Below are 24,075 nucleotides of genomic sequence, written 5' to 3'. Positions count from 1 at the left end.
ACGCCACAAGTAACATCGCACCTCGCCGCGACGTAATGGCAACGTAAATGGGGAATTTTTCGACGTCATGGCGACGTAACAACAAGGTCGCAGTTTCGTCGCTGCGACCAGGCATGTGACCACATACGTAACCGCGACGTCGCGGTTACCTCGTTGTTACGTCGTCAAGTAGCGATGACGTTGCCATTACGTTGCGGTTACGTCGCAATTTTTCGGACTGTCTGTCTCTGTTTTTCTCTTGAACATTCAACATTTCTATATTTTCTCTTTCTTTTTCTTTATTTATACCAATGCCATGGTGATGGCGCCATGAGTTATTACAACAAATATCCATACGGAATAATTTCATGGCGACCATCGCGTATATTATTTATTTTTATATGCATTTTTTGGGAAGTCATCACACCCAAAAAATATATGCCAATTTAACTACCGTCGTGAAAAATGATGTAGATTCATTTAATAATGCTCCTTTATTAAAAAATGATAATTTTTAATTATTTTATTGCCATTAAAAATTGAATTTTCGTGATTAATTTTTTTTTATTTTTCTAAAATTAGATTTATATATTCTAAGGTGGATCGCCATGACACCCAAAAAAATAAACTTCCATCGTCGCAAAATCCTACGACTTTTGTCGGACATTTCCAACATTACTCCATTTTCAGCTTTATTGTTTATATAATAAATTAATTATTTTAGAAAAATCATATTTTTTGTCTTATAAACAATAATTTGGCCAAAATTAATTATTATGAAAAATAAAAAAAAATAAAAGCAGAAGTTTTATATTGAGATTTTAGTCGTTAAAATGAATAATTCTTTTTGTTGGAGTTTTTAGTTTTGGCAAAATGGTCAGTTTTTTGATTATGGGTGAAATTCACCATTCAGACAGTCTTAAGATCTTAAGATTTCTTACGAAAACTTAAGATTTCTTAAGTCAGACTGAATTTTAGGCTAAATGTAATATTTTTTGATGATTTTTAAGATTTTCGATGTCTTAAGACCATCAAGAGCATTTTTTTAAACTTAAGATTTATAAAATTGTATTTATCAATTTAAAACAAAGAAAATGCATTTTTGAGTGTACAAAGAAGCTGTGTTTCTTTGAAGAAAGAATCACAGCTAAAATGTTACTTTTCAAGACAAATTCAAGTGTAGTAAGCTGTTTTTTTTTTTCATTTTTATAACTTTTTCCCGATAAAGAATAGAACAAACTGGCACTCAAAAGCACGGCTAAAAATTATAATAATTTTCCCAAAATATTTTCCAGAGTGATTTTCCTCAAAACACCCCCGGAAAATTCTTCAGAATCATTCAGTGCCCTTTAAGCAAGTATTAAGAATGCTTAAACAATCTTAAGACTGTCATCAGTGCATGATGATTTGCTTAAAGCGAATTTTCGCGTTTTTCACGTGAAAATCCCCCAATTTTCCACCAAGAATTTTCATAAACTGATGGAAAAAATTGGAAAAATATGTTCAATTCTTTATCGAGAAAAAGTTATAAAAATGAAAGAAAAACAGCTTACTACACTTGAATTTGTCTTGAAAAGTAACATTTTAGCTGTGATTCTTTCTTCAAAGAAACACAGCTTCTTTGTACACTCAAAAATGCATTTTCTTTGTTTTAAATTGATAAGTAAATACAATTTTATAATTCTTAAGTTTAAAAAAATGCTCTTGATGGTCTTAAGACATCGAAAATCTTAAAAATCATCAAAAAATATTACATTTAGCCTAAAATTCAGTCTGACTTAAGAAATCTTAACTTTTCTTAAAAAATCTTAACTTTTCTTTAAAAATCTGAACAAAAGAAGACTGTCTGAATGGTGAATTTCACCTTATATTTGGTAAACGTGTCGGTTATTTTGAACAAAAATTGGTGGTACACAGAAGCTGTGCTATTCTTTTCTTCGAAAGAATCACAGATAAAAGTGATTATATTTGGCAAAGGATGGACAATTTTTTCCACTTATGTTTGGAGAGGAATTCTTTTTTTTCTAACGCAAAAATGTACTTTTAGCTTTGGTAAATTATTTAATAGCGAGTTTTCCCAGCGGATTTCTTCTGCGAATGCTTTATTAAATGAAGGAGAATTAAAAATGCTACAAAATAATGAAAATAAAAATTGGTTACGTGGAATATTGGAGAAATGGGAAGCGAAAGAAAAGTTCACTTCCGGAATCTCGCGAGTTTTCTTCACAGGAAAATGGATTAAATATATAATGTTAAGCTTTCAAAGTGCTTTCATTTCACATAGAAAGGAATTTACTAGAAAAGCTAGAAATTAAGAAAAAAAATCAAAATGTTTTACACCAATAAAACGGGAAAATTCATGTATTTCCCAGCGCTTTTCCGGGAAATGAGAACGATTTTCTTGAGTGTTTGACAATTTCCAATGATAATTTAAAAACAAAATTTGGTTACGCCTTAACTCTTAAGGAAATTACCGTCATTTAATATCTCTTTACCGTCATTTTGACTTTTAATCATAATTTGACCAAACTTTCCGTCACTTTTGCTTTTATTACCTACATTTCTTCAAACTTATCTTAAGCTATTAATACAAAATTAATATTAATATTTAAAAAAAATGTATTAAATAAACAAAATTAACATTTCAAAAAAGCGAAACCTTTAAATAGCGAATAAATAATATAGAAAAGAAGTACACTCACAGATTGAAAACATATAAATCACCTTTAAATAGCGTTTCGTGTCTTATGGAATATTAGAAAAGATGATTTTAAAATTGAAACTATCAGTAAAAGATTTGGAAAATTTAAAAAAATTTCTACTAAAATGCACCATAATCTAAGAATATTTTTTCTGGATTTTTATTATATTTTTTATTATATATGTTTTTTGTAATTTAATACAATTTTGTGAAATAAAATCGAGTTCATTTATTATTTTTGTTTCGAGCCAAATTATTTTTTTGTAATATTTATTTTCACTTATAATGATTTTTAAGTATTTTTTTCTTTAAAAAGCTATTAAAAATATATTTTAAAATTTTTAATAATAATTATTAGATTTGTCCAATACATTGTCCTGAAATTCCGCAGACAATGTCGGCGAAAGTTCTTTTGCTGGGTGCAATGAGAAAACTCGGTGACATTTCATGTCAAAGATTTTCAATTTCTGCCTTCAGAAGAAGAAATTGATCTATTTTCTTGCTAATTTCCACCAATGCATGCCATGTAATGCCATGAAACATTGATCCAGGTACTCTGGATTCTATGCTACCTTATATTTGTCCACAGCTAGAAGAAAATTCGCTGGGAAATTCCCTATTTATGTGAAGCTTCCCATTGTTTACATTTTTGGTGACGTTGCCGCGAGGTAATCGCTACGTAATAACGCGACGTCGCAAAATTACCTAATTGGTCGCGAAAATTACCAACGAATACATCTTATGATTTTATGCATTTTTAGCTATATTTACGCCCACGAATCCACTAAAATATCCTTGCTCTCCCATAAAATGAAGATAGAGCAAGTAATTTGATTAAATAACTAAATATTTGGGCTATTTTGGGAAGGTAACAATCTTCCATTGCGAGTGTGGTCGCGGTTACGTCGCAATATGACCATTCGGTTACCATGCATTCATGAGGTCGCGAGATTACCAAATTGGTCACAAATGTTACCATGGGGTATGCTTCATTATTTTTAGCATAATTTATCATTTTTATGCCAACCAATGCATTGAATTATCCTTGCTCTTCTATAAAATGAATATCTAGCAGGTTATTTGATGAAATAATTAAATATTTAGTCAGTTTTTGCAAGGTAACAATAGGTCATTGAGAGTGTGGTCACGGCGACGTTGCGCGCGACCATATTGCGACGTTATGCCTACCATTTGTTCACGACGTCACAAGATTACCAAATTAGTCGCAAAAATGACCAAATGTTCTATTTTGATAAAAAACTAAATTATTGAAGTATTTTTGAGGATAATTTGTATTGGTAATTCATATTTTCTCATTTTATGATTTTTACAAGAAAAATTGCATTAGAAATGTGAAAATTTTGTACAATTTGCACAAAAATGTTTTCATGGTAATTTTTGTGACGTAAAGGTTTCGTAACAGCGACGTCGCAGCCGCTACCATATCGGTTGGTAACAAGGCGACGTAAAGGTTACGTCGGCAGAACGTTGTGTGACCAAATCAGCTCTCTGGTGGTCACAAAATGTTACATGGGCTGATTAGTTTTGCTATAAATATTTTTTTCTTGTCTTATTTACTTATAGAAAAAAAAAACAAGAATTTTTTTTAAATGTTTTCTTATAGGAAAAAAGTTTTCTTTCCCAGATTTTTCAACTCTTCATTAGAAGAAAAATGTTAAAGGAAGATCCAGAGTCTACAATTTAACCTTGTCGGGATCAGGTTTCGCGATTGACGATCTGTATTTATATTTTTTAATATTCAATGAAAAATATATAATATTAAAACTTTAAGTTCGTTGTCGACGAAACCTGCATACTGCAAGGTGTTATCAACTCATATCAATCACACTGAAAGGAGAATCCTTTAAGGTAAATCAATATTATAGATGCGAAGTTTGTACGATTAAATGCAAATTTTCCCCCGAAAATCGCATCATTGTATGACACAGAAATCTCGCCTTTCTGACGGGTAGAATATGTATTGCAAATCAAATCCATGGTAACAATTAAATTTCAATTAAACTTCCACGCATGTAACTCCAACCACTTGGTGTTGTGCACCCATGGGTCTGTGCCCCATGAAAAATTCACCCTTTGTCGCCTAATTTGTGTAACATGGGGATGGGGGCTGTGGCTCTTCCACCTCTTAACCAGGTATATGTATGTACATTGTGGACTTCAAAATATTCACAAAAGAGGGCATTTTGATGGAGAAAATTGGTGGAAACCACGGCACTCACACACCAAGACCCTCGCTGTTCCCGCAAACATTATTGAATTATGTCTGTTTTATGCAAAAATACAATATACAAAATGCTCTGAAGGATGCCACAATTTCAAATTGCATTACTCCATAACACACCACGCTGCCGTTCCTCACATGCTGCCCACTAAATAGGTTGGTTTCGATGCAATTTACCAGATTGTATTTTGCGGATGTGTCTCGTTTAATATTGTTACACAAAATACCAATGCTGGGGTAGGTATGGGGGTGGGGGTGCTGCAACCAAACCACCCCTATATGCCACAGCGGAAGCTCTCAAAAGCTTTATTCTATTTTTTCATATCACATAAATATACCACTCACACGAAACCCCCAGGAAGGGGACACTGAAGAGCTTTCTACGAATCCGCATTTTGTACATATAGAGACACAGTTAGAATACACGGAAAGCCCTTGTTGAGCTCTAGGTTTCATTTTCACTCTCATTTTTTGCAATTCATCCAATAAAATAAAGGAATTTCCATGAGATTTTTAAATTTCGGGACGATTTAACGAACTTTTCTGGCAAATTGAGGATTATCTCATACAAATTCTTTTTCATATTTTGACGTACAAATACCGTAAAGTGTGTAAAATTAATTGAATGTGATTTTGGTTGGTATCATTACACAATATTTTCATTTAAAGAAGCTCAATGAGTATAGAAAAGGATATTCTTCAAAAAAAGAGAGCTTTGTTGAAAAATTCCAAAAGAAGCTTATTCAGTTTTGAGACTCTCATGGGAGTATTGTATGGACAAAAATAATTAAATATTAAGAGTATGAAAAGACTAAAATAATATTTATGCTACAGAGAAAACTTATTTTCTCAGAAATTAGCTAGAAAGATTTGAAAGAAGTAATTTGTCAAATATTGCAAAAAGTACGCCTCTACTAATTTTTCCATTAGGTTTGAAAATTCTCAATATAAGGTAAAAAGAAAAGTTTTTACTCAATAATTTTCATTGAATGAATTTTAAAAATCTGAAAATTTAGATAATGTAGGAAAAATATTATTTTACTAAACTCAAGCTAAATTCCTGGGAAATTATTTAAAAGTACAATAAAGTACAATGAGGGCGTAGTTTTCTCAATTTTAAAACAAGCAGAGTTTTTTCCAATTTATCCGAACATATAGGAAAAATTTATTTGGCTTTTAAAGAATGATTTTTCTAGTCTCCTTTTACCTAGTCTCCTTTTACAAATTATTTTTATAGACTTAAGGAATTTTTTTTTTCAAAATTAAATTAAGTTTACCTTTTCCGAGCAATTTTTCCTCACAATCTAAGAAAAAAGTTCAGGTAATGAAGGAAGGTTTCTACCCATTCCATGCGTGATGCAACATTTCTAAGAATATACTTCAACTATTTCTCAACAATTTTATTTCCTCATTTTGATTCTCTCAGAATTTTTATCCTACATATGATTTTTTTCTTTGGAATTTTCTTTTTGCTAAAATTATATTTTCAATGCCTTTTTCCGCATCAATATCCCTTTTCAGGTTGTGCACTTTATTCAACCCATGCATGGTAATTGTTTCAAAGTGATGTGCTTTCAACGGAGAGCAACTGCGGAAGATTTCCACCCCCTCCCACACACCCCTGCCTTTCTTTCGGCACACAAGAGGAACTTTCTTGAAATGCCACGATATTTCATTACATTTTCCATTGAGAAAACAAAGTGGAATTGGTGGGAGTTAGGGGTGGGTGGGAGAGTTTGACGAAAAGGGTTGTATTTTATCAATAGACCGTGTATGTGTCTCCTATGGAGTTTATCTTGCACATTTAGAACTCTGTGAAAGTCGCACATGAGGAGGTTGTTGAAAAAAAAAGAGAACCCACCCTCTTTTTGCACACGACTCACTTCTCTTCCTCATTTGCTCTGATCAATTAGTTTACTGTTCACTGAGCGAAAACTGATCAATTGCTCGTGCTCAAAAGCAATGGCATTACACCATGTATGCATTTTAACACGGTGGATAATTAAAATATGAAATATTTTGACTTAGCTGGAGGCTTTGGTTGTCAATGAGGTTCAATATTGCTACATTATGTATGATAAAAGGGGTGGAAATAATCAACAAACGAAATTTCTTTTATTTTTGCAGCATTTTCATTCAACAAACATATCAGTGTTTAAATAAACTTCAAGAAAATGGTTAGGGGATGAACGTTAAGTTCTTCCTAAAAATTCTTGGATAAAAAAATCCTCACTAAAGCAATAAGAAGAACTCTAAAATTTTGCAGAAAATCCAACACTTTAGGAATGAGAAGAGAAATAAAATTACCACACCAGAGTGGATGATGGTAAAAAATCTAATAATCAGAGGTTAATTTTTATCTCACCCCCTGCATACAGGGGAATCCACTCTCTTCTTATATGGTGCAAATTGGTCCGGCGTGATAATTGTAAAAAGTCTACGTAATATATGATGCGATCGTGACAATTTTCCACCCTCTGTGCACAAAAATTGTCTCTCTGCTACCATACCATTCCAATTTTGCGGCAAATTGTTCATTACGGATGCTCATGCTCATATCCGGTGCACTAAATGAGGGCCTGAGGGTTGGTTCTGGTGCGCTACATAGCGCCATGTCAATTGACATGAAAAACAGGGGGGCAGGGTGGTTTGAGCTTTTTGGGCGGGGGGTGGCGAAGCAAATGCTGAAGTGACTCACTTGCCATAGACACATTTTACCACCACCCCCATACAGTGCAACAATTTGTTCGTATAGAGGGGTGATGGCACATTTTCGGGCTCAATGGGGACGCCTAGTGCAGTGTAGGAGGTTGCCAAGAACGAGATTGAAAGGTAATTCACATTTCCGGACGTCGCATGCGAATTCCTCCATCGTACCATCCTTCCCAGGAATTCCCTGGCAACACTGCTCATGGATGGAGGAAGCTTTCGGCTTCTGTTTACACTTTATACCTGCAGTAGATGATTCCTTTTGACTGTGGGAAATATTTCTGTTGATATTTGATATGATTTGTGAGGTCTGTTTGTGCTTGAGGTGCTTCAAGAATCAAGAACAAGCTTGAGAGGAATTCCAAGAGATGCAAATGGAATGGAAAGTGTTGAAATGTTAATTTAAATCTTTAAATATCAATTTATTGCTAAGAATATTGATTGAATTTAAAATTGTGGTGCATGATTTTGCTGAATCTTTTACAAAAATGAAGGAACTTTTAACCCTTTGAGGAAAAATTAGTTTTTTCAATGATTAAATAAAAAGAATTTTCTCGTTGAGTTTCGTTACGTCCCTGGAAAGACAAATTCAGCTCCACCACTAAAGCTTTTAATTTCTTTAAAAAAAGCTTTTAATTTTTTACGTATCACCCTGTACGTTAACTAGCTTTAACCACATTAAGCCAAAAAAAAATTCAATAAGAATGAGTCAATAAATCCGCATAAAAAACATGCTATTTAAAAGGAAAACAAACATTTTTTTCATATAACAAAACAACAAATTACCTATAATATACTACGTAGGTAAATAAAATAAATATAAAATACATAATGCTGGCTGAAAATAAATAAAAGCGCTGAACGAAAGAATATAAATCAAGAAAAGTTCTTTTAGCAAAAGTATATTGTCTAAATTGCGAAAAATCTTTTTATAGACATCCCCACATTGTGCGAGGGAAATTTTATTTTTAGTATATTTGTTAATTGATTGACATATTTGGCGGTAATATTAGTGTCTTTACTGCGTTTTTTCGTATAGCGCGTTAACACTTTAAACGTAATTATTTACTCAAGTTTTCCGCAAATTGGAATCACTTGTATAATCTGTTAAAATTTATTCTCACACGCCATGAATCCCTCTTCTATTGACAGAGAAAATAAAAAAAACATCAATAAAACTCGATGGATTATGAATTGGGATGAAAGGCTTTGAAGAAAATAATACAAACAAGTGGAAGAAGGTTGAATCAGGGGGTTATTCATTATGATCACACCTTGTGGATCTTTTATGACGCCGTATACATTGCACGAGATATTTTGACCCATGCCTCGTATCGTGTTCTCATCAAATAGACATTAAATTTTGATCCAATTGACGCCAAAATCCACTAACAAATCTCGCTAATTTTCACCGCATTAGCACATTTTCACCCAATCCCTCCCCCGTTTGAATTCTGGTCTGTTACCCAAACTAGAATCCCATAAACTCACTTTAGTCGCTCCAAAGTATCCGACAGAACCTCACGGATTTTTTAAACAGAATTTTTGTGCTTTAATAAAATAAAGAATAAATTTTAAAAGAAGTAATTGTACTATAAGAAACAAAAGGAATAACTTTCAATTTAGGTGGGAGGAATATTAGTGAACGTTTCAACGAGGGAAAAGGAGTATTTTAGTGATTCCCTTTATTGAATGGATACAGTTGTCGAAGAGACGCACAGGTACAGCCAAAAACAACCCTTCCATTCATCAAAAGTTACCCAAACTCTTGTAAAAAAATTTTCCTGAGTTTTAAAAAGGAAAACATCTCGTATTAATGTTTAAAAAAAATTGCACAAAATAAAAAAAAAATAGTGAAACCCATCCAATGAAGGCTGAGCAGGTGAGGCCAGGCGGTGATCTGTCGGTCCTCCTGACACCACCAACTCCCACGGCGCCACAACCATCACCTTCGCCCCTGCTGCCAGATACGCAGTGTCTTGTTTCGTACTCTCAGCCTAGCAGTAGAAGGATGACGGGGGAGAATACAGCCCTCCAGGAGATGGTAGCCTTCGCCAGACGCCCATCCGCCGTGATAGCTGCCTTGCGACGAAATTCAACGGCAATGGTCGCCCACAGACGGCTATTTCTGGAGTAAGTAATACAAGAATGGTGATAATTGTTTGCAAATAGCACAACTGGTTTAATTAAAGTCCTATTAGACAGTAGGGTGGCTCTGAGGTGTGGTTGGAAAAACCGCCAAAATTTTCTTAAGAAGAAAAACTAATAATTTCTTTAATATTTTAGGGGTTTTTTTCTTTAAATCTCATAGCTATTGAAGAAATTGAAATATCGAAAAAATGTGATTTTTCTGTAGGTAGTAGGTTTATATACTCATTTAATTGTTTGAGTTTTTGATAATCATTAATTTGATAGAAGGTTTAAATTCAAATTTCGATAGGGGAGAGCGGGGCTAATAAAGTCACTTAAGGGTTTGGAAAAAGCCTAAAATATAATATTTCTTAGCTAGATAGAACAAAATGATCTGAGAAAGAGTTGTAGGGCAGTAAATTACCTAAAAAAATGAGCTATACATTTCGTTTTATCTATTTGGGAAATATGATATTTTGAGCTTTTTCTAGACCCTTAAGTGACTTTTTTAACCCCGGTCTCCCCTATACATAAAAAATCAGGTTTATCAAAATCGAATGAACGATTTATTTAAAAAAAAATTAAATCAAAAGTAATTTATAATTATTTTAATTTTAGCACCATAATCATGATAATTATTTGATTTTTAGTTTTGTTACAACTTTTAAATGATTTTAAGAAAACTTGTTAAAAAAAACTTATCTAAATCGGATAGGGTGCCGTAGGAAATAATATTTTTTTATAATTTGCAAGACTGAGAAAAGTTATTTTGAAAAACTAGGAGTTCTTAAAGGAAATCATTCGAATTCAACACAGAACACCTTGACTTAGCCACCTTGTTGTTTTTGCTTTTAACTCTTTCTTTAAATAAATAGAAAAAAAATCAAAACTCTTCTTCTTAAAAAAAAATCCTTCCTTATCATTAAGCCTGTATCTCCTTTCAAATGCAGCCTCCTACCGTCTCAGAACTCCCCAACGGCATCAGGAAGTAAGCAGTCTCTCAATAATGGCGTAACCATCCCAGACAACACAATGGCATACGAAGCTCGCATGAAAAATCGACGTATTGGAGAGTATGTGCTAATTATATCACTAAATATCCACGCATATACGCTTTATAAACACCCAACCGCGATTTTCATTCAATTTAGCTTCATTATTGTATGGTAGCACAGGGTGGGTGGGAAGCACCACGCAGCATCCATCAAATGTGCCAGAACACATAAATCCAATCTACATTATTTCGTTAATTTATTTAAATAGGGACGCAATTAGTACAGCACTATCTGCCCTGTATGCCAAATTAATTGTCGTCCTCGGCATTGCGCTACCCGTCACGGATATTCTCAGTGTACGTGGCCATGCGTCCTTCTACCAGGGCTTCTACCTCTACCTCTACCTGGTCAGTGTGGCATTCGTGACCTACATGTATGTAGCGCACGTGAGATCGCGTACTCTCTTCACAATTCTCAATTCATACCGTAAGTTATGCTTCTGCTGCTGCCCACCACATCATTTTGATTTTGTGTACATTCACACCTTTGGTTGTACCTGCAGACGAAAAGACTGGCGAAAGTCTCAACAGATTGGGGCTCAAGCAGGAGAAGATTGCTCGATATGGGAGCTTCTATTTGCGCGTTGGGGCTGTGGCTTTTGGGATTGGGAGTATGGTGTACTCAGGCTTGGAATTTGGGCAGTATTTTGAATTGAAAGGTAAGTCATTACTCAGTTTTGTTAGTTATTCAGCTTTTAGCTAAAATACTTCGACACTCGCTCATTAACGAACATGCCTTCGGTTCAAATCCACGCTCTTAGCGCCCTCTTGAGCAATTGAATTTAAGTTTTTATATCAATCGCCATGATGCTTTTAATATTTCTCAATAAAAATGCATTTATCTCTGGTCTTACAATATCGATTTTATTCATAAAAATTTTAAAATGAAAGACAATTTAAAATCCAAACAAAAATTTATAATAAAAGACTTTTTAAATAATTCTTGCAGGAGAATCAAAATGCCAGAATGTCTTGGTTGCGTTGAGTCCTGCCACAAGGATGATCCTCTCAATTGTTCAAATGCAATTTATCTTTCTCAATACAAAAGAATTCGAAATGGGACGCCACAAAGTCATCGCTCGCTTTGGATTGATGCACATGGTGGCAACAAATCTGTGCGAGTGGCTGTACGTTCTCATTGAGGAGACAAAGCACGAAATTGTTCACATCGTCCATCAGCACTTGAATGATGTACCAGTTGAGAATGTATTCCCGCGAAATGTCACATCACCCCATCATCTGATGAAGCGTGGTACCTCATGGGAGATTGTGGTGGAGTGCCGACGTACCAACATCATGGGGAGTCTCGTGCAGAATGCATCACCCTTCCTCTTCCCATGCACAATTGAGTACTCCCTCATCTGTGCGGTGATTCTATTTGAGATGTGGAAGAAAATTAAATCTCAGTCAGACATCAATCGAAGCCGTCGCAATTCCCGAAAGCCCCAAACTCCCGAAAATGCTCATCACTTCTCCGTGGATTGCGCCCGAGCACATCGTGGAATGTTTGGGGGCATTCTCATCATTGTACTGACCATTATCTGCCTCATAATGTACTTTGTGCTCACGGAGCAGCAGCACCCATACAAATCAATGGCTATCCTGGAAGTTACCATCTCAGAGATTATTCTGTACCTCGTCACAGGGAGTGCTGTAGTTCTTGCCTTCCTGCGAATGCGTGATCTTAAGTATTCGAAGAAGCACGAGAATAGTGGCATTGGCTTGGATTGTACGCTCTTGCTTCTTGCTCAGAGTGGTGTCTACATTTACGGCATCTTCAGCATTATTGGGAACTTCTTTTCTATTTCCGATGGATCAGGTGAAGGCGGAATGGAAGGATTAATTGCTGAGGTGATCTGCCTCGGGGAAACGAGCCTTCAGACTATCTTCATCCTCAACGCATGGTGGCGACGCTGCAAAGGTGCTCAGCAGAATAGAACTAAACCCGGAAGGGAGATTGTAACATTCCTCCTAGTCGCAAATATGGCCATTTGGTTCTTGAACACTTTAGTCAAGAATCGTGCCTCATTTCGACCAACTCATCTCAGTTTCTTCGGTGTCTGGGCATGGACGATCATTACACACGTCTCCATGCCACTGGCCATTTTCTATCGCTTCCACTCCACAATCTGCCTCTTTGAAATCTGGAAGACAGCCTATAAAGTTAAGAATGAACACAACTAAATGGATCTACTGTGAGAGAGAATTTAGTTATGATTCCAATCAAACTTGATTGTTGATCAATCAAGCTTCTACCAGCTGGATCATTGATCTGCGATCAGTATGAAAAACCAGCGAGACCTGTAATGCTATTGCAAATAGATTAAATTTTATTATAATTATATAAAGATTTAGTATTCCTGCTGAGAAGGAGTTCAAGAAGAAAAAAAAATTAAAGTAGCAAAACGAGATTCGAACCCACAACTTGGGATTTATCAACTAACGTTCTTACCGACTGATCTAAAGATAAAGTGATTGCAGAAGTGGTGGGATTTATTTTCTATGAATTTGTTTGCAAATTATTCTTAAAAAAAACCAAGAGAATTCTTCGGAAATATTCGGAATATTAGAAAAAAATTCTGTAAAAAGCAAATATTCAACAGATAAGAAAAACTTTTGGAGAAATTCCAAAATGACTTTCTTGCAAACAAATCAATAATCTAACCACCCTGTATCTCATTCTATGCCCTCGTGCATCTATTTTATGTTTTCTCAATTTTTTAGTCATTATAAGACTATCTTTTAAGTGTGATAACACCATTTCAGTGCAAGATCAAGGAAGTTTTGTGAGATTAACAATTGTTATTTTTAATTAAATTGTAAGAAATGTAAGAAACGGTTGAAAAAAATATACCTCAAACAAAGCTCAAAATAATTCAAGAAAATCATGTTTTTTTCTTCATCTAATCACGATTAATTCGCGTATAGAAAAAAATCACAAGAGCAACACGTTTCCATTATTTTATTGTTCCTCAAACACACTGGTCCGATGTCTACGGGCTGTAAATCATAATCGAGTGCTTCTGTATCGACCGATAAAACGCTCTTTTTTGTTTCGTGGAAATTCTAGGCTTCCCCACTCGTCACACCGCAGAATTTTGCCGGAAAAGACTCAGTCATTGCTAATTTAGACTTCAATCCCCAGCCAAGAAAAAAATATATTTTTCAACATAAATAAATTTTTTGTTTGGAATTTGTGTATTGATTTAATTGTCTGATTACAACACCCACCCTAATGCATCGATTTTTAATTACACTTTTCCATCAATGGAGGAAAAAACACAACAAAAGTGACTTCCATGCGGAGATTCCACAAGACGATAATTGTTGAACTCATTAGAGCCCAATTACTGTAACCAAATAATCTCGCACTCTCATTGCTCGCACCACAAGGGAGTCACATATCACAAATTATTGTGAGAAATAAGCTTTGGTGGGTGATTAAAAGAAAAAAATCTTCCGTCACCCATTGAGTGGCAATTCATCAAGTATTGGCGCATGAAAATACCATAAATCATTCCCACCATTTGGCCCGTGCAAATGGCTTCCAGCACGTGAAATTCAGACACACTGCTCGAGTTTCGTGGGCAGCTGATGGTTTATTAGAAATACGATATAGCCACAAACCATCGTTTTCAGAGGCAAAAGACCTTTCTATTAGAAAAAAAAATTACCTTATCTCCTCACCTTTAAGTACTCAAATACCCAATCTTGAGCAATTTCAATGAATTTAATTAACCTCCTATGGACAAGTGAAGTTATATGAAAGATAATTCTCAAAAAAAAATTTCTTATCATTTTAACATGAAAAATTTAAATTTTAAATTTCATATGGTGTCAGGCGTGGGATTGCATGATTGCTTTTATTTCTACCTCCTCTATGGGACTCCGTAACGCTCATAATTCAACTAGAACTCCACACAGTGCGACAGCACGAGATCAAAACACAGCCAGATAGAGCGGCAATTAAATTAGTAATTTGTCATGCGATTTGCTTTACATCGCTCCAACTTAATCTATTGAGTCGTAAAGATGGAAAAATGCCTCAAAGACACGTGAATTAGAATAGAAATGCACGGTGGAATTCAGCTGAAATGAAATACTTCTACGGTGCACTTAAGTAAGCATTTAAGTTGCATTTAACATATTTCAGCACTCTATTGACTCTACACTGCTACAAATGGATTGATTCTTCCCTCAATGAGAATTTAACACGCCTCTAAGTCGATTGTACCCTTATTCTGAAAACCAATGTTATTTAAACGTTGAAAGAAGTTTCGTTTCTTGGAGAAATAATAAGAAAACGGTTAAAATCTTTGAACGATTAAAAATGAATGAATAATTGACAAAGAAATTTTACTCAGGTTCTACAAAATCATTAAAAAAATATATTTAAATATATTACAGACAAATACAAAATGCTTCAAACGATTTGTATGAGTGTACAAGTGGAGGCTCCAATAGCTATAAATTATCTAAAACGCAGTATAGTGCTCTCGTGCAATTCGCATACAAATTATCCAAACATAATTAAATGCACATTTGCAGCCCATAAATCGACGTATTGAGTGGTCTCTCTGTATGAGAGTCAGGCTTGCCCCCACTTTTGGTGCGTCAAAATGTTCTTTTTAGCAGGTTCGTAATACTTTTTTACTCACCTCTCTCGGATGGCAGTGAATTTTCAAAATAAATGTGGCACGCGCCCCGCCATAGGCATTAAATCGCATAATAAATGAATTGGTAAATGAATGGCTTGTGTTGGAAAATCCTCACCAATGTGTCTTTAGTGCTCTCACTCTCGTTGGTCGAGGAAGAAATTCAAATCAATGAAGTTTTAACTCTAATTTCACGAAGTAATTGCTTTTAAATCTTTAAGTGGTTATATACCTATTAATTAATACTAGTGCGTAGGCTATCAATTATATTATCAGAGACTTATTAGAGACTCTTTATCAACATTGACTTTGCCATAAACTTGATTGAAAAACAATGCGAAAATATTTGAAAATTGATTTTCTGTAAAAGAAAAAAAAAGTTGGTGAGAAAAGCTTCTTCCTCTCTTGCACAATGCCCCTTCTCGTGAGCACATAGAATTGGTTAAATGATCAGGTAATTATACCATTTAGTATGCAATATTTGCTGTCGCCATATGAGAAAATGGAGGTGATTTTCCAATACACCACTATAATGCGATAATTGCTACTTTAAATACATCTACTTGCGATTGACCTTCTTGTGTTCTTCCAACTTTTTTAATTTCACAAACTCGCGACAGTCTTTTTCTAATTTTGAGGGAAAAGCATCACTGTTGCCAATCGATATTAATTTTTTTTAGGAAGAAATTATGTATTCATAAGCAGATTAGTGAGTTTTTTTGAAAAATAAATATAGCTCGTGGGAAGAAAATGAGGATTAATTGATGCTAATTTGGCTAATTAACACATTTTTCGCTATTTTTTTAATAAATACATTTTTTGCTTTTGAAGATTATTCAGGAGCTAATGTGCTGTGAGTTATCAGTTTTAAAAATCAGCTGAAAATGTTATTTTGTATTAAAAATGTGTTGAAAAAGAAATTATCGTTGTGATTGAAATTTTATAGTAATGGCTTGATAGTAGTTTCAATTTTTGTCACTAACGCTTTTATCGCATAAAGGAGTAAAGCAATATTAAAAGCGAAAAATAGATAAATTAACTTAATTTTCAAATTATTCTTCATAATCTTATTATAATATTACACTCGTGCCTTGGCATAAGATAGTCTAGGATGTACTGCTCTCGCGTATTGAAAATAATGAGTGTGAAGAGTATATCCTAAACTATCTTATGCCAAGGCACGACTGTATATTTAGAAGCCTTAATCGTTTATAAAAGAAATTATAAGTTGTAGTAATATCCATTAGCGCTGTTGTCTATCTGAATTTAAATTATTACAATTCTATCCTTCATAATGTTTCGCGAATGATCCAACCCCTTCATCAGGTCATCTCATTAACAAATAGGATTACGATAGATTTTTTTTCTTACAAAAAAAAAATTTAATGACAAAATTGAAATTTTAATCATAATTTTGAAATTTTTTAACAATTCTGAGCTAAATTTTCACCTTCCCATTGAAAAGTTCCCCAAAATCACCGGCAAAGCGTCATGTCCATGAATTGTGGCTGTGGAGTCATACTCTTAGATAATACAATGCAAGTAGTATATAGAAGCTATCTGACATCATATCCCAATAAATGTTGTAAATTAACTTTGGACATACTATCATAATCTTGTCACCTCATCTCAACATGTCTAGGCATTCTCCAGGTAAATGTGTCTGAGTTATCAGGTGCCTAAGGTGGGCAAGAAATGGAAAATTGGAACACATATGAGTGAGAAAAGTGCGAAAAGTGAGAATAATTTACATGAACAACCCAACTTCTATTGTATACGGAGCTGTAAATATACACCAAGTCCCGCGAAAAAGGCAATTCTCTGTGCCACACTTCATCTCACATCCAGTCTATACGCGAGGTGTCCTCTATATCGAAGTGCCGTCGTCTCCAGGCTGGGAGTTTTCTTTTCTCTGTGAGGGAAATTTTCCACATCGACAATTTATTGGAAATTCTCTTTATCTCAGGTGCTTATACATTTTCCACTCAATTGCAACTTTATAATCTCACAAGACACTTTTTTTATCTGTCTTATCTCATCGACAAAGCCATATTTGAGCCGCTCTCTGAAGCTCATTCTAATCTCCTATCAATATGTTCAGGTTCACCTTCCCACCCTCTCTCACTCGTTTTTTTTTACAATAGCAATCTCCAAAGCAGACCCGGAGTGATCTCTAGAAATCACCTGCTTTTCTAGGCCTCTCGAGATAAAAATAAAGTAAAACAAACTCTTCTCACGCTTTGGGGCCGCAATCAGTGCTCTACTACGCACGCAAATTGCCCCAACTATCAGTACGAGAGCAGTAATTATGAGGTATCAACATAGTAAGATGACTGTTACTTTTCGGTGAGTACGCAAAAGATCTCTTATTTTAAACCTTTATTCGGATATTTCGCACAACTCGTGGATTTTTTAGCACCCATGCCAATTCCGGCTGAAATTGGTTAACGTAAAAAAAGAAAGAATGAAAGACCACCGAAACTTCTGAAAAAAAAATTACAAAGTCCACAGACGTGATAGAATAATTTCACACTATTTATCTTACTCATGCTAACAAATCCCTCCTACTTTTATGAGCTCGCTAGAGATTTTCGTAGAAATTATCAGGAGGGAAATATCTGGAAATTTTAAAGCTATTTTTTTTTAGAATATTCCATAAATATATAAAATATTTTCTAACTAAACCCAGGAAAACCAAAAGAAAACTTGCAAAACTTAAATGTATAGAAAATAGGTTATGGCTATTTAAACTTATTAAGTAAGCAAAGCGTCCCCTCAAGTGCTCACAGCGCCAATGATTAAAAATTAAACTAATCATATAATTTTTAAAGAGAAAAACAGCATTTTCTAACCATATAAATCCCTCCTGGGCCTACACTTTGATCACTAAAGATCTGCATCAGCGTTGAGTGTGAATGGGTGAGAGATTAACAGACGTTTAGAGCAAAGTGAACAGTAAACAGGCGATAAAAGTATCTCTCCATCGCATTTTTCAAGATTAACTGCACAACTGTATCAGTTCAAAAAAAACCAACGCACTTGCACTTTATCCGTAAAAAATCCCTCCTTAAGAAGTCAGGAATTTTTTTCTCTGTGTGTTATAAGCCGCAAAGATTACAAAAAGCGGTGAGTGCTGGATTATCAAATTACAACCCAATTAATTATTATATTGTCCCATGGTGGTAAAGATTGTGATAATTGGTGCTAAAAATAAACTTCACGTGACTTTCAGAAAAAAAGCCAATTAATTTTCCCTGTGACATCACGAGCGTGAAAATTTATCTATTCACCCCCAACTTTTGCACTTTGCACCACTTTTCTTTGCAAATTTTTTTTTGGCAGTTTGGGTACTTTCAAGTTGAGCTATCGATCACAAAATACGTGGTATTGGTAATCGAAGACCCTATCGCAAAATTCAATTCATCAAATTCGCCACCATCTGATGCAATCGGCTATTTTTTTGCAAGGCAAAAAAAACGCGAAAAAAATCGATGGACAATCGCTTTATTTGATTTCTCGATTAATTTATAATATTTTCTGTTTGTTTTTTATCTCTCTGTATTTTTGCAAATTTTTTTTTACCACCAAACCGCGTGCTTCTAATGAGCCTCCCATAAAATTCCAATAACCATAAAGATATTAACTTATTGGTCTATGTTCAATTGCGATTCCAAATTTTCTTTTTCATTTCTTGCAATATTTTTTTGTTGTGAAAAAATTTATCATTCTTCTGATAAAGAAGGTAAACTTGTGACGTGATGTATCAATGAGAGATGCCTGTCGGCAAAAAATACAATACAACGATTAAAGCAAACATTTACGTAAAAAATTCTCTCCGATGTGTTTAATTAGATGACGTAGCACTTTAAGATTTCAATTTGTATGAATATCGTTTGAAAAGAGATTTTTTGCATAAATGTTACAAACATTTATCGTTCTTTTCTGTTTTTAATTTTTTCTCATTGCTAAAAAATCCCGCAAGCGCTAATGTTTAGTTAGAAGGATTAGTCCTGAAGATTTCTTAACCCTAACTGCCAAAAATTCTATTTTTACTCAAAACCTCTGCAATAATAAAGAAAAGCACAAAAAACAAACATGATTATTTAGATAAGAAGATAAATAAATATTTACTAAATGACTCAAAGAAGCAATTCATCTTTTACAATATTGCTTGAGAAATTCTCTTCTTATCCTTATCTTAACGCATAAAATAATTTTTGAAAGAATTTTCCCTCCAAAATTCTACGCAAAAATCCACAATTTTGACTCAAAATAAAATCTCACTGCTAAGAAAAAAATCCCCCAAAAAGTACTTCCAATCGAAAGTGGATGAATTACCCATTATATTGTTGAGCAAAAGCCTCATCAATCCAAATGCGAGAGCCCTAAAGAAATAAATTCATTAATTGTTAATTAATCCCGGTGAATTTTCTTAACGATGGCAATTTAATTCCACCCACAAAAATGATTGCCAATGCGATTCTCATTCCCCACTCACTCATTTTCCATCCAATACATTATCATTGAATATGTCGTATGTAATTCATTAATCACGGGGCTTGTGAAAAGAGAAAAGCGACCCAATATACGGCCTGTTAATGCGAGACTTTTCATATACATTGGCCGTCGTGGGTGAGAGAAAGAGCTAAAAGAACAAAAAAAGAGACCATATACCAAATATAATAAGACGATTGGCATCTTATCGCAATCCCCGAGAGAGAATGTTGGTCTCACACGTATTTAGATGATAAGACGCGGTGTGGCAGCGGGAAAAAGTCTTCTAAATGTAATACCATCCAGTAAGTCTGTGAGCATTTGTGAGTGTCGGACCGTATAAAAGGTATGTGCACATCCCATCTAACTTCTTAGTTCTATCCAACCACAGCCAACGAGGTACATGGTTCAAGAACAAAAGTGTCTTAACCTTTGGCTTCCGCGAAAATCAGTTTAAATCGCGAAAATTAAACTTAATCAGTTCACGTGCGATCGGACGTGCCACATAACTTCCTCTTACAAGTCAGGAAAATCAAAGATCGTCATTCGCAGTACAAATTATTTAGCACCTCTTGTGTTTTTTTGTGTGTGCTTCTCTACCTTCCTCGCGTCTTCCAATTGTTTCTCATCAATAAGTGAACAAACATCTCGCGAACGATCAGCAATTGTGTGCTAATTGTCTCTTCTTACTCAAAATATGATTGGCGCTCAAATGTGATAAAATACGAATTATTGAATTTTCCCTCCAATATCTCCCAACACAAACCCTTTTCCATCGCTTTAATAAACACGCTATACCCCCCAAGAAATCACTCACATTGAATATCATGTGCGAAGCGGACAGGCTACTCGTCAATCAAAATGTCGAAAGAGGGTAAAGACAATTTTTTTGAAGTAATTTTTCCTTAAAATCAAGCTTCAGTTAGTGCCTGAAAGTCAATGGGAGTTGTTGCTTTTGTGATTTTTCTCTAATCAACATTTAATCGGTTCAAGTGTTTGAATAGGAAATAAAAGAAATTTTCTTTTGTGATAGTGACTCGGCGGAACTTGATAGCGAAGAGTCACCAGAAACTATGACTGCACTCGTGCCATCGGGATCGGCATTGGCACTAAATACCCACCCAAATACACAGCAGGAGCTTGCTCTGTCGGCCAGACGGCCGTCAGTGCTGCTTCAGGAAATCCTCTCAACACGGCGTCCTTCAGCAATAATGGCGGCACTGACGCGACCACAGCGCCAGCGACTGCACCAAATGGATGCTCTGCATGAGAATCCCGACATGCGAAGTGGTAGTTTACGTACCCTAAATGGCTACCTACCAACACACCATCCCCCCGGAGGACCACATTCAGAGCAAGCCCAGGAGTACAAGAGGAAGAATCGACGAGTTGGAGAGTGAGTGTCCCGGATTGAAGTGATCTACCTACCTTTATAGTGATTTCTTGTGCTTAACTTTTTGATCCTTTTGTACAGTGATGCCCTCAGTACGGCCCTTTCGGCTCTCTACTGCAAACTCCTCGTTGTAATGGGAATTGCAATGCCAGTTACAGAGATTCTATCATCGAGAATCCCACCAAATTTCTACCAAGGATTCTACGTCTACCTCTATGCAGTCAGCATTGCTTTTGTGATCTTCGTCTATGCATCGCACGTTAGAACCCGGGCTGTTTTCTCCCTCCTCAAGGATTACCGTGAGTATCTTTATCCCTTCTGTTTTTTGTGATCTTTTTGTTATCCGGTATGGATTAAAATGAAAACCTAAAAAATGTCTGATTTCTTATGAATTTGTCTGAATCAAAATAATGTTTAATTTTCGGCTCGAAGGATCAAAATTTTCTTTTATATTGATGAATTTATCACTTTAAATCAGATTTTTAAGAAAAATTCTTCAAATCACAAAACAAATGATTAAAATTTTTGACAACTTACTGACTTACTGAACACAGCGCCGGCGGAAATTAGTTACAACTCCCGCCAAAAAAATGTCGGCAGCATCCTTTTCTATAAAAAAAAATACTTCTTAATTAATGCAAAAGAAAAAAATTAACCATTTCCAGTGTATATAACAAAACAAATTCACAAAATGGCATAATAAAACAAAATAAGCAATTAAAATGCACACGTAAGAAGAATCTTGAATTAGAATCTATAAATTCTTGCATTAGAAATCGATTGTATTTCCTATTTTGTTCATTGTAAATGGGTTATAATGAATGAATAAAGAAAATCTCATACCGTGAGCATTGTATGTGGCCAAGGGAGTCTGTGAAGTATAATATATGTAGACGAGAGGCGGAATTCCCATTGAGAAGTCACGAAAAGTAACAAGCCTGTTATCAACATTCATTCACAGATGAGAAAGCCAACAATACGCAACACATAAAGAAGAGAGCCGCACACTTTGGGAGCTTCTACCTGCGCGTGGGTGCCATTGCTTTTGCAATTGGGACAATGGTGTACTCCGGCCTGGAGTTTGGACAGTATTTTGAGCTAAATGGCAGTCCAGGATGCTCAAATATTTTCATGGCACTCACACCAATTGCTCGAATGGTACTTTGCATCATTCAGATGAAGTTTATCTTCCTCAATACGACGGAGTTGGACATGGCACGTCATAAAGTCGTTGCGAGATTCGGTTTGATGCACATGGTGGCGACAAATCTATGTGAGTGGCTCTATGTCCTTGTAGAGGAGACAAAACATGAAATCTTTCATCTTTCGCACACATCACATGGTGGCGTGGGTAACGCCGTGGCCGCCATTTTGTCTACAACATCAAGCCCACTATCGCTCACAACAGAACCAGACAGTGTCCTTCTAAACAGCACATCTGTGCATAATATCACAAAGAGATCCCCCATGAGTGAGGATTTAAAGGAAGAATGCCACAGAACTAATATTATGGGAAGTTTAGTACAGAATGCCTCACCATTTCTCTTTCCCTGCACAATTGAGTACTCCCTCATTTGTGCCGTGATCCTCTATGAGATGTGGAAGCAAGTCAAAACGATCCCCAATATTGAAAGATCCCGCAGAAATTCACAGAAGCCACACACTAAAAGCGCTCATCATTTTTCCGTTGACTGTGCGAGGGCTCATCGTGGGATGTTTGCCGGTATCCTAGTCATTGTACTCACCATCATCTGCCTTATAATGTTCTTTGTGCTGCACGATGTGGAGGGGTATGAAATGCTGGCCATACAGGAGGTAACAGTCTGTGAAATCCTCATGTATTGTGTCACTACAATGGCTGTCTTGGCGGCAATGTACAAAATGCGAGATTTGCGGTATCAGCAGAAGATTAAGGGTAAGTTCTTTTCTTACCTCTTCTAATCAACCGATTTATCTACCTGATTTTGTTGGTAAATAAGTGTTGATATACTACGCCCACTGATAAGACTATTTATGTTGTTTACCAATCAGCTTCAAAGACTGGTGGTTGATTCGATGAAAGGACGCGCAGGCCATTCATCGACAGCGCCAATGTTTCATTTTAAGAACTAAAAAACTTATCCGCCATGTTTGTTTTCTTTAGATAATCATCACGCCAGCACTGTGAGCTTGGACTGTACGCTTCTTGTCCTTGCCCAGAGTGGAGTCTACGTGTACGCCATGTTTAGCATAATGGGATGCTACTTTGCAATGGCTTCCGATATTCCAGGAAGTGAGGAGGGCTTTGTAGCGGAAATCCTTTCGCTCCTGCAGACCTCCATGCAGACACTCTTCGTTCTCAATGCCAGCTGGCGACGATGCCGTGGTGCACAGCAAAATCGCACGAAACCCGGAAGAGAGATTGTAACGTTCCTCCTGGTGGCGAATATGTCGATGTGGTTCATAAATACCCTCATAAAAGGGCACGCTGGCTTCCGTCCAACACATCTCCATTTCTTCGGCGTGTGGGCATGGACGGTCATCACGCACGTTTCCATGCCTCTGGCCATATTCTATCGCTTCCACTCTACTATTTGCCTTTTTGAAATATGGAAGTCAGCGTACAAAGTCAAGAGTGACCACTAGGAGGGTATTTGTGGGTGGTTTTGTATTGAAATAAATTATTTATTCCTCAACAAAATCTTTATTTTTTCTTTTATCGGATAATTTTTTTCCAAA

At 35.5% G+C, this 24,075-nt stretch overlaps 2 protein-coding genes across 5 annotated transcripts; both read left to right on the top strand.

Annotated features, from left to right (window-relative positions):
• Positions 1–9,125: 9,125 nt before the first annotated feature.
• LOC129791191 (proton channel OtopLc-like) lies at positions 9,126–13,690 on the top strand. The gene is made up of 6 exons (XM_055829246.1): positions 9,126–9,352; positions 9,486–9,764; positions 10,712–10,834; positions 11,025–11,242; positions 11,319–11,474; positions 11,765–13,690. Exons 1-6 carry the CDS (start codon positions 9,324–9,326, stop codon positions 12,997–12,999), a joined length of 2,040 nt encoding a protein of 679 aa, XP_055685221.1. The 5' UTR covers positions 9,126–9,323; the 3' UTR covers positions 13,000–13,690.
• A 3,607-nt stretch (positions 13,691–17,297) lies between these two features.
• On the top strand, positions 17,298–24,037 carry LOC129791189 (proton channel OtopLc). 4 transcript variants are annotated; one of them, XM_055829243.1, is made up of 6 exons: positions 17,298–17,436; positions 17,615–17,816; positions 20,998–21,360; positions 21,439–21,656; positions 22,319–23,272; positions 23,501–24,037. In XM_055829243.1, exons 2-6 carry the CDS (start codon positions 17,779–17,781, stop codon positions 23,980–23,982), a joined length of 2,055 nt encoding a protein of 684 aa, XP_055685218.1. In that variant the 5' UTR covers positions 17,298–17,436; positions 17,615–17,778; the 3' UTR covers positions 23,983–24,037. The 4 variants fall into 4 exon arrangements, with proteins under 4 accessions (XP_055685218.1, XP_055685219.1, XP_055685217.1 ...); XM_055829244.1 differs by lacking the exons at positions 17,298–17,436; positions 17,615–17,816 and adding an exon at positions 18,488–18,596; XM_055829242.1 differs by lacking the exons at positions 17,298–17,436; positions 17,615–17,816 and adding an exon at positions 19,827–20,838.
• Positions 24,038–24,075: the final 38 nt, after the last annotated feature.

This window comes from Lutzomyia longipalpis, chromosome 2, assembly GCF_024334085.1.
Source record: "Lutzomyia longipalpis isolate SR_M1_2022 chromosome 2, ASM2433408v1".
NCBI classification, from domain to species: Eukaryota; Metazoa; Arthropoda; class Insecta; order Diptera; family Psychodidae; genus Lutzomyia; species Lutzomyia longipalpis.
Note: the sequence above shows the minus strand (reverse complement) of the source record. Positions and strands in the feature narration are given on the sequence as shown.